The sequence below is a fragment of the Gobius niger genome (genome assembly GCF_951799975.1).
Source record: "Gobius niger genome assembly, chromosome: 15".
Taxonomy (NCBI): domain Eukaryota; kingdom Metazoa; phylum Chordata; class Actinopteri; order Gobiiformes; family Gobiidae; genus Gobius; species Gobius niger.
In genome coordinates, this window is record NC_136866.1 from 10641020 (window position 1) to 10652570 (window position 11551).

Sequence of the window (11551 nt, forward strand, 5' to 3'; positions counted from 1 at the left end):
TTCAGCTACAGATGTTTTAAGCCTCCATATACGATAAAGGATGCGTGTTGTATAATTATTTCTGGAGTAGAGATGCTAACGGGGGGAACATCTGAACAATTAGGTGAACCGCGGTCACGGAGAAGAAGAGTTAATGACATGTGCCGAGGGGAGACAGCTTCAGGGGCCAGGATACATTTACAGCAGCGCGGTCATTCAGAATAGACCACTGATGCTCCCCTCTTATTTTCATTAGGCCCTGATGACTGCAGAATTGATGCAGCCCGTGAGTTATCAAGAGCCACTAATTTCACATTAACGACCATTGACTGCGCCGGCTTGATTCGAGGGGGTTTTGGACAATTATCACAATCAGGACGGGAGCCCAAATCATTTACCTTGACTCTGAGAGCAGGGCGCACGTTGCAAAATTGTATGGTGTCAAAAACCCCATAAATAATGAGAAGGCCTTTTTCTCTAGCAAGTGCTCATCATGGATCTTGTCCCTGCCCCTTACCCAAATGACAGGCGGTGACCTATGGAGATGAAACAATTATTTACAAGTACTTACACTGTGGAAAGAGGTCTATCTGTTGCACTGTGCAGTGTGCACTATGTATATCTTATGACAGTAAAAAATCACTATGAAATAATGTTCAATTTGAATTCAATTTGAATGTAATAACCTGTTCCAGCCATTTGCACTGCTCTACTGCACTATGTGGTATGTCCACACTTAGATCTGCTGCTACACCCAAATACACTCTGTTGTTCTGTGTCAAATTGTTGTAGTCTTTATCATATTTAAATTGAATCTTCTTTATGCATGCCTTTATTATTTATGTAAGTTATGTGTATGTTTTATGTGTGATGTTGCACGATTCAACCGAAATAAATTCCTAGTTGTGAACCTGTTCATAACAATGGCCAGTAAAACAATTCTGATTCTGATTTTATGGAATTTGAATTAAATATGTTTTCTTTTCACAAACCATTAATTTTGTTAATGACATAATCCAGTTTGGATTACATGTTTATATAAGTACACATAAAACACAACTTCTGAACATGTATAGCCAGTGGGGACCCCAGTCCTGAACCCTCAGAGGCACAGGGGTGTGTGGGCACAGCTTGTTTCCAACACAAGTACGTTGAAAAAAATAAAGTATGCAATTTTAAGCTGTGTAACATCACACATTCTTTTGAACAGAGAAAATATTATAGTTAGTTAGTTTTACTCGGTTAAAAGTATGCACAAATTATTTACATTCAATTAAGTATAGGCCTACTTCAACATAACTTCTACAAATTGTGAGTAACTGTATTCGGATAAAGGTACGCTTTCATTTGAGAGTATTTAGAATACAGTTACTTTCCAATATCAAGGGAATACATCCCAGTATCAATCATTACATTTTAGCTCCATATTGCACAACATTATTAAGAAAGAACCTATAATGTTGACCTGTTTTGATAAAATAAAGATTTAAAGCGCCTTAAGCCGCGGTGCATACACATGATGCTGTATCTGCTGCTCCTGAGCCTTTGCCAAGAGTTAAAGAGTTCCTAACTAATGATGACAGGTGTTCCAACAATCGTAGTCTTCATTTTTTGTAATTACACGCCATATTTCTACTTAAATATAATGATAATCAGTATTCCAAAAGTATTCAAAGTATTCAGAATACAACACTCTGATTGGATAAAGAATATGTTACAAAACACATATAAGGCAAGTGCTCAGTATTCAGCAACTAACTACAATTTCAAAATAATAATAATTTCATACAATTGTAATTTTGTTTTCTTTTTTGTCCACTTTCTTTTTTCTTTCTTTACTTTTTAAATAAATCTTTACAATGATGGGGAAAAGTCATTGAATGTATTGTAAATGTTTTGCAGTTCAACTCACCTATTGTTACTTACGGTTACTTTGCTGTTGCTTCCACATTTTCTGATCAAAAGTGAACACATTTTGCTTCATTTGAGCTAAAGCCAATGGTTTTCTCCCGTCCGTCTGCTCTTCTCGCGAGATGATAATTAATCACATGATTGCCCCGTGAGGAAAATAAGGAAATGTGAAGCTGCTTTGATAAAGAAGAGGAACTGTCGCCTTTTACACGCATTTCAATCATGTTTTCCCCCCAGAACATTTTGTACATCGCCTTCTTGTGCTTAAGCAGCGACTTTTTCATTTTCGGAGACGGTGTTTCTGAGTCAACAGGGAACGAGCCGCTGCGTTCGCCAGTGTTCCATCCCGATGCGGACCCCGTGCTCTCTCTGAACCTGCTCTCCGCTTTTAACGACTACTCGGACATCAGCCAGTACTGCAAAGACCTGCTCGACTTATTCGGAAAGCAGTATGTCACTTATGTCCAATGTTTGGTGCCTGCGGCTCAACCCGTCAAAGTGTGCCAGAACTGCTTCATCGGCTACGAAAACCTCAATAAAACATTTGCAAACATCTCATCCAACGACGTAAGTGCGGAGGTTTTCATTCATTTTCGTTCTGCGTCGAGCCGGTCACGAGGCTTGTGACTGTCTGTCGCAAATTTGAGGAAACGACTGTGCATGACTTGTGTGACGAACCGATTTGAAAGGACATTGTGCAAACTAAATATAATACATTCTGCTTGCTGATTGGATGCAGAACAGAAATGTAAACAGCTTTTACGTCATGTAGGCTCGTGTGTACAGAGTTTGACTATGGAGTTTGTCTGATTTATATCTCTGTTATTACTAAGTCCATAGAACAAAAACTGGCATCAAGTTCAGTGTCTTCTCTGTCAGCAGATTTGAATTAAAGTAAATATGTTCTCTTTTTTTTTGACCAGTATTAACTTCTTAACCCTCGCCTGATCCGAGCGCATTTTCTTCAGTTCGGCATTACCCAAATCTAAAAGCTTCTTGAAAAAAAAAGCATCAAAATAAGTGATGAAAGTGAGAATGAAAACGCAACAACAAAGTGACAAAAAAAGCGACAAAAATGTGTCGGAAAAGCAACAATAACAATTGAAAAAGCGACACAAAAATACAACTACAAAGTAATGAAAAACCCACAAGAAAAGACACAAACGAACCACAAACGTGTCGGAAAAGCATCAAAGTGACCAAATCGTGACAAAAACAAAACGTGACTAAAATCCGTCATGAAACGACGAAAACACTACAAAAAAGAGACGAAAACACAACAAAAACACTTCCAAACTGTGACAAAAACACACTGAGCTTCCATATGAGGCATTACACTCCAGAAGCTTTTAGATTTGGGTAAAGCCAAACTGGACATAATGCACTTGTTTAAGGCGGGTGTTAAAGTAGCAGTCCACCGTTTTTCCATACTGAGATATGTTCTTACCTGAGCTTAGACGAGTGGATACATGTCTGGTAGCTTCTAACATCACCCCGTTTGGAGCTATTGGAATACATTGGGAGAGGCTAAATGCTAACAACATCTTTGGTTGTTTTGCGTGACTGAGGGCACGCACAAAGACCAGACAGGTATGTATCAACTCGTCTAAACTCAGGTAAGAACATATCTCAGTATGGAAAAACGGTGGCCTGCTCCTTTAAGAGGTTAAAATGTGGTGTCATTTAATCCCACGTGCAATCTGAGATTAAAACATCAAATTCCATAACATTGTGAGCGCAGCTATTGAGTCGGGAAGTCGCTCATCCAGACCAAAAGTCTATCTCCAATTCATAACAAACTCTTGAAAATGAGTGCCCTTTTGTTTCCGTGTCTTAATAGTAACTTGCTCCTTTGTTTTTTTTGTGCCCACAGGTGGGTCCAGGAGGGGAGAGCTGCAGGGACAGTCTACTACGAAGCGACAGGCTAATGTTGGTTTTTCTACTGTTTAGCAACCTGGCAGGCATATGGGAAAAATCCAACTGTCAATGTGCGTCATTCTTTGGGGTATATGATGCTCGTCCCTGTGTTCTGGACACCTTAATGTTGCGCCTTTATCTTTTCAGACTGCATATCAAGAGACGCGCCAAGTCTGACCAATGACACACTGTATTTTCTGGCAATGCTCAACCAAACATACAACTGCTTCGATCAATATCAGCAGGTGAGCAGAAGTGCATGCATTAATCATATCAGGACGTATTGTCAATATTTTTTACCATACTTTACACTCTGCACCATGAATATATCTATGCTCTCCACACAGGGTAACCAGTCTGAGCTGTGTATAAACTGCAAGAACACCTACAGGGATTTGAACAACCTGTACAGCGATATGGAGAAAAATGAAACAATGTGCATCGACATTGAAGATGCGGTATGAACTCAAATTCTCTCTTTGTTTTCTTGCTGAGTACCAGGTGTGAACTTTAAATTAGGAACAGAGATCTGCACCTGAGATCTGCATTTGTAACACGTAGTGCTTAGTATATCCAAGGCCAAGTTCAAATGTTTGATCATATCCCACCAAGTTTAAAATGTATTTAACTAAAGGAGCAACTGAGTCATGCACCTTATTGAAGTGTGACTCTCTGTCCAGAAAGGTGTTTTATGAGAGTATCCGTTAATCTTTTTTCTTCTCCAGATGAATGTAACTCGCAAACGCTGGAGTAAAACCTTTAACTGCTCATTCCACAATGAAGAGAACGTGCCGATCATCGCTGTGTCCAGCTTCATGCTTTTTCTGCCCATCATCTTCTACTTGAGCAGCTTCCTTCACTCCGAACAAAAGAAACGCAAGCTCATACACCGTGAGTAACCAGCTTAATTCACCCATTGTCACACACCCAGATTTTTGACAGGGTTTTGAGTCTTTGGGGCTGTGAAAGGCTTGGCCTGACTGACTGACTGTGATATCGGTGAGGCAGGGACTTTGTGTTTTTCTAAAGCATAGTGGGGTTGCCTCATGCATAACTCATATTTTGACTATAGGCTGAGGGATTTGGTTTTGAACCTTCAATGGTCAAAGAACACCTCAGAAGACGTTATTGTTGTGTATAACAACTGACTTACATTGGTGAAGAACATTTTTCAGCTTTCATCAGAACAAGTTCTCAGATGTACAAGTAAATCTCTCTAAATCTGCTACAGAAGCAATAAACTTCATGCCTGTTGTTTGTTAAAGTTAGTCACCTTAGTTACTTCAGATAATATTTGTTTTTGTTGACACATTACAACGTTTTGAAAAACCCTAATACTCACCCAAGCAAACCCATTAATGTAGTGCTGTTAAAAAGTGGAATTAATAGACAATATTTACATGATTTCAACAAGGTTTGTATTTTACAAGAGACATTGAATGCATATATGATAGGAAAATCCATATGCAACAAAATAATATTTCCTTTTATTATTACAGCGAAGCGGGCAAAGTCTTACTCCAGTTTAATGAACATCCAGGACAAATTAAGCTGAGGACCTCACACGGAGCTCTTTCCCAAAAAAGGACCATTAAACAAGGCGGAGTTCTGACAGTTTTGCATAAAATACTGAAAAGATCCTTGATGAAGATGGAATCCTTCCTCCTGATTACCCCAGTCTGCTGTTTGTTGCTCATCTTTTGGAACTCTCACCACTGTTACTTCTCCAAATCACTTCTGAGAGATGGAAAAACAACCCAAAAGACAAGATCTTTGAACTTGTGTTGTTACAAATCAACTAAAAAGATGGTTCTCATGGAAATGATACCATACAAATGTTTTTTTCCGTTTTACCTCATTGGTCAGAGGTAGCAATTTTAGATCCTGTATCCCTAATATGCTTTAGAGTTGGAGACTTACTAATCAAAGTTCTTTATGCCACTACTGACAACTCTTTGCTTTTCTTTCTGCCATGATGATGACCCTGCCCTTGCTTTCAGTGGTCGGGATATGCTGCCGTCTACTTGGTGACTTGGACGTCCGGGTGGATGCATCGATGTGCACTATTTACGGGGCTCTGAAATGGGCTTTCTGTTGCTAATGTAGGTCTAGAAAAGGAGCACAGAAAAGAACCACTTGATGTCCATTAGTGGTAGCATGTATCTGCCGCGAGAAGAGGGAGGGAAGGCACACATCAGGAAGAGAGTGAATAAAGACATACTGAAAAAAGCACTCCAAAGTACCTCACTGCACTGCAAATTCCCTACAACTTGGATTTTAAATCTTGTTTTTAGCCATGCTAGATTATTTCACTAACTTTTAGAGTTATTCACTTATTTTAAGCCATCGACTTTGCATTATAGTCTTATTTTTAGCACAGACCATTATTATTTGTCTTAAAATAAGATATTGTTTATTTCAGCGTAGAAAAACTTGATTAGAGATTTTTGGAGCGTAAAAAAAGACTTAATTCAAGGACTCAAAATGAGTGTTTGGCACTACATTTATTGTAGAAAGGCAGTCTGTCAGGATAGGGTTGGCCTTGATGTGCATTCTTTTTTTTGTTCTCTTTAGTGTCTCAGTACAAAAGGGCACATTTAATTCATTAGTATTACAGAAAAGTCTGAGTGTGTAGGATGATACGACAGGAATCTAAAAGTTTGAAAGTCTAAAAGAAGTTCATTTTCCATTAGTATAGGATGCGGTGGTCCCCAACCTTTTTTCCTTGAAGCCCCCCTGCATGTGCCACTGTCGGGCAACTTTGCTCAAATACTATCATTTTTGACCTGACTCCCTGACCAGGCAAAGCTCTGGGCCCCCCCTGCAATCCCAGGCACCCCCCTGGGGGAGCCCGCCCCCCAGGTTGGGAACCACAGGGATACAGGATATGAACTCAAGACACTGAGCTGGCGATTCAAGTCAAAGCATAAGGCGCCACCTTAAGCCATATTTTTTGGTTTACATGTATGTAACCCTACTCTCAATTAGTGTAGCAGTAATTTAACAAATCACTGATTAGATGTTTACACTCTTGTCAAATATGGAACTTTTTAGGGAAAAAACAACAAGGTTGCATTTACATGACGTCACAACACTACAAACAGCCTAGTGTAATATTGAGGTAGAGGACAGGTAAGAATTCCATGGCGGTAACTATGGTAACTGTGAAAATGCACATTTCTACTCTTGATTTTAAGATAAGATAAGATAAGATGATACTTTATTGATCTCACAGATAGAGAAATTGCATTCGATGAGAGAGCATCCAGCAGCAGCACCCATTCAGTGCGCACCACTCTTTTTCCACTCTTTATTTATAGCTAATTTCTCTGTAATTTCTGGGACAATTCACATAAAACAATTTCCTCTCTTCCATCTCTTATGGTCTCATTATTTCCACATATGATAAAGGTGTCCAAAAGTGGAGACTGTATTAAAAGAACATTACCGTGATGTTGGTATAATATAATAAAAAGAAGTATAAAAAGAATGATGTGAATCCAATCAAAGTCATTATAATGATCAGGGAAACATTTGGACATTTGCTTTCTGGACATTTCTTTCAAAAACGGTTTCTCTCCCATTTAGTTGTATTAGCCCCTTCACTCCAACTGAAATGGATTTCTGTGACATGAACGCAATCCATTAAATAGTGGTTATTTGTAACCAATGTCAAACAACTAATAAACTTGCATTAAAGATAATCCCACTTTTGATGAACAGGTAGTAAATGACTAAATCTCTACAATGACTAAATGTCACAAAGGCTATATATTATTGGCACAAAGACACTTTCTCTGAAACTAATTGAAAAATATAAAGTATGATCTATGAGCTCAAGTAGGCTACTGTAAACCCGAATACAGTTGTGAAAGACATAAAAGCTAGCATAAATCTTTATTCATCTCAAAACATTTAAGTCCAAAGTTTTATTTTTTTTAGTTTAGTTAAGTTTTATTTCTATCCATAAAATTATACATTTTGAGGCGTGTCTTTTGCGTCATGACATCACGATGCTTGCGTGCCTCTGATGAGTGACGCAGTTGGTTCTGCTCAGCCGCAGTGCTGCTGCTGAGGGAGCGTGTGCTCTTCACGCAACGTCACGAATCCGCGATCCGGGCAGTGTGTAAGCACTTCCGGACCGCGTTCATGGCAAGGGATCTCGTATTTCAGTCTGAAATAAAATATCTTCATAAAATTTCCCGCAGATGTCAAGTGGAAGGTATGTAATCATAGACAACAAGTTATACATGGCGTGGGGAGTAAGAAGAATAACTGTGTGATGATAGAGAAGTGAGTTTGTCCAGTTGTGATGCTAACAACTGCTGATTTGGGAAGGTTGATTCTGGTGTGTTTGCTTACATTGTTAATTGGTCTGTGTAACTATTGTTTGGTTTCCTAGTTATAGATCTGTAGATATTGTTGCAATCTGTTAGCTTCCAAAGAATAGGCTATCTTAGCTCCGAATGCTAATGCTAAACATTAGCAACATGCTACTGAACAGTGAGAAACGCTTGACTATCCGATGCTTTGGTGGGCAACACAAATGTATTAAATGGATAATAGTAGTTGTATGGTGGGTCAAAACAATTTTCACAAACAGAGCATTGCTTCCTTTGTGCTGTAATTCAATTTGTGTGATTCAAATAAACAGCTCCTTTCTGCTGGAAAAAACTGCTGTTTGCCCACCTTTCACTAAAACGTCGCAAAAATCATGGAAATAAACAACAATGATCCTCCCTATAACAGACCTTTGCATTTTCTTAAGTATACATTGTGTGTTTTACTGTTCAGTACATTATAAAGGCTTAAAATTAACACCTTAAATAATAAAAACTGCACTGTTTATTTCTTTTTTAAATTTGTATTATTATTGTGGTAGTGCTCCCTATATCCCTCCTAAAAGTTGATTAAACTTCAAGTCAAATGTGCTAATTAAAATTTTCTCTGTGCTTTACAGGATGGCCCAGTCATTAAGACGATGTCACTGCTGTGTTCCTGGTTGCTCAAACAACAAACAGTCTCATCCATACATGAGTTACCACGATTTCCCGAAGGATGCTTCAAGACGTGCCCTGTGGATCAGGGCAATTCGCAGGGATGAGGGTCCTACTTTTAAAGTGCAACGTGGGAGCACATATGTGTGCAGCTTTCATTTTAAACCTGAAGAGCTGAACAAGACAAAAAGTGGCCTGACTGTCCTCAAAAAAGAAGTGGTTCCCTCCAGATTCCATTGGAATAGCTGGGGTAAGAAAGGATATTGCAGTTTCCTACTAATGGAAGAGATTACATTGAGTCAACATTGACTTTTTACCTTACCATGTTACCACCACCAATTCTTTTGATTTTTTACTTGTCAAGATGCTTCCAATTTTTAATCAGCCTTTTTATAATATAACAATAAGAGCACAATGTTGAAGAATGTCAATCTGTATGATAATTCTGAATGTATTGTCCATATTTAGACAAAAAATTACTGAAATAGATCAATGATGGGTTACTTGTTCCAACCAATATAGGAGATGCGTATCAAAGACCAACAAAACGTTTGTGTTGTGAAGTACCTGAGTGTGTGGAAGCACTTGGAACAGAGGACAGCACACAAGGACAAGAAAATAAAGCTGCAGGGGACCATGATTACGCCGTGTGTCCTTCTCCTTGTGAGTATTTTTAAATTTAGTCTAAATGTAAACCAAGTAGAATTGTAGAGATTTGTAATTTCTTATGTGTCATCTTTGGTTAACTAGACGGAGCTGCAAGGAAAATAAAGGACTTGGAGCTTCAGGTGATAATGCTTGAACATCAAATACAGGAACTGACCATTCAAAAACAGCAGCCTCTCATTTATAAATTTTGTGTGACTGATGAGGACTATCGTTTTTTTTGTCGATTTCCTTCCAAAGAGGTTTTTGATATATTTTGGGAATCAGTTTACCCTTCTGCTTCAAGGCTTGTGTACTGGACAAAAGCTCAGCAATCAGCAACTGAAACCCCAAGCTCCCAGCGAAAGCTTCCCCTGATTGACGAGTTGTTCCTGTTTCTCTGTCGGGTTGCTGCTGGCCTTAAAGAGAAGATCTTGTCTACAATTTTTGATGTCAGTTTGTCAACAGTGAGTCGCATAATAATAACGTGGACCAACTATCTCTTTCAAGTGCTGGGTTCTCTGCCAACATGGATGACAAAAGAGCAAGTGCAAGACACCATGCCTGAGAAGTTTCAGATCTATTGCCCAAATGTGAGAGTGATAATTGACTGTACTGAAATCCGATGTGAGAGTGCTTCCTCCTTAACACCGCAGTCTGAAATCTTTTCAAATGACAAAAACTACACAACGTTTAAAGGTCTAATTGGGGTTAATCCGTGTGGCAATGTAACATTTGTGTCAAAATTATACACAGGATCAATTTCAGATGTAGAGATAACAAAACAATCAAAGCTTTTGCTGTTACTTGAACCTGGTGATGGAGTGATGGCAGATAAAGGATTCTTGATTGAGAAGATGTTGGCTGAAGTTGGAGTATCTCTAATCATTCCTCCACTGAAGAGTCAACTGAGCCTGGAGGACACTCTGAAGACACAGGCCATTGCCCACCTGAGAATTGTGGTTGAAAAAGCAATACGGCGGGTCAAAGAATATCATATATGGGATGGAGCAATTCCGCTTTCATTGACAGGTTCTGTCAACCAGTTGTGGGCTGTATGCTGTCTTATGTCCAACTATCAGGGACCTCTAGATGTTTCACAAGACAAACCAGTTTGAAATGTGTCAGTATTATCGCTTTCTAAATATGTAAAATGGTTAGAATATTTCCGACAAGATTTAAATGTTTTTGTTTGTGTTCATGTTCTAGAATGTGATGTCTTAATGTCTGGTGAAGAGCAACGGCTAATACAACTCTATGGGAGAAATCCCTTTTTGTCAATAATCTCATAAAGAAAACTGAGAAATGTTGTGCCTCATCAGTATTTGGAAGGGATATGATTCACAAATCTGCCACATTATTTTTATGGCGGCAAGTCCTTTCTACAGGACATCGAATGTTTCGGAATATTGTCTCCACTTTCAGACGCCTTTCAGAGAAAATAGACATTAGTTTATATGTGCTGACAGAGAAGACAATGAACTTTGAGAGTTTTTGTTTCATGTGGATTCTCCCTGTAATAACAAGACGTCAACCAAAAACTGAGACAACAAAAATCTGCAGTTACCGCCATGGAATTTTCAGTTGCCTTCCACCTCAACTATTGGCTCTTTAGAATGTTATGATATCACGTGAACTTATTGAAAGAATATGTAATTACAAAGTAACTGAAGTTATCATTCTTGTGCATTTATGAGTTACTACAGACACAATAACTCTCAAACCTGTTTGCCTTTTTTTTTAAATAAAATCTTTAAAAGCAAGAATTTGTTCTTATACTGTTTATTTTGAGTATATAATGGTAAAAGACCACCCTTGAATACATTTAGATTTTTTTTTTTTTTATCAATGAATAGAATGTAGACTTGAATTGAAAACCCTGTAATACAGGTACCTCTAATCCGATAAACATAGAAAAACTTACAGCAATGAAACTCATGTTTTTACAAGTTGGCTACAAAGTGAACTTCGCCTAAGTGCAATTGTAAAGTTATCTTTGAAAAGGGTAGCTCACAGGATAAAATGATTGGAGGCTCAATGTTTGGACTGGATGAATTCATTCATATATATGTTATAATAGTAATTATCCAGCTGGGGCCTCA

At 38.4% G+C, this 11551-nt stretch overlaps 1 protein-coding gene across 1 annotated transcript; it reads left to right on the forward strand.

Moving 5' to 3' along the window:
* Nucleotides 1-2035: 2035 nt before the first annotated feature.
* ostm1 (osteoclastogenesis associated transmembrane protein 1) lies at nucleotides 2036-6046 on the forward strand. The gene is made up of 6 exons (XM_079572199.1): nucleotides 2036-2457; nucleotides 3764-3878; nucleotides 3955-4052; nucleotides 4155-4265; nucleotides 4533-4698; nucleotides 5307-6046. Exons 1-6 carry the CDS (start codon nucleotides 2113-2115, stop codon nucleotides 5360-5362), a joined length of 891 nt encoding a protein of 296 aa, XP_079428325.1. The 5' UTR covers nucleotides 2036-2112; the 3' UTR covers nucleotides 5363-6046.
* Nucleotides 6047-11551: the final 5505 nt, after the last annotated feature.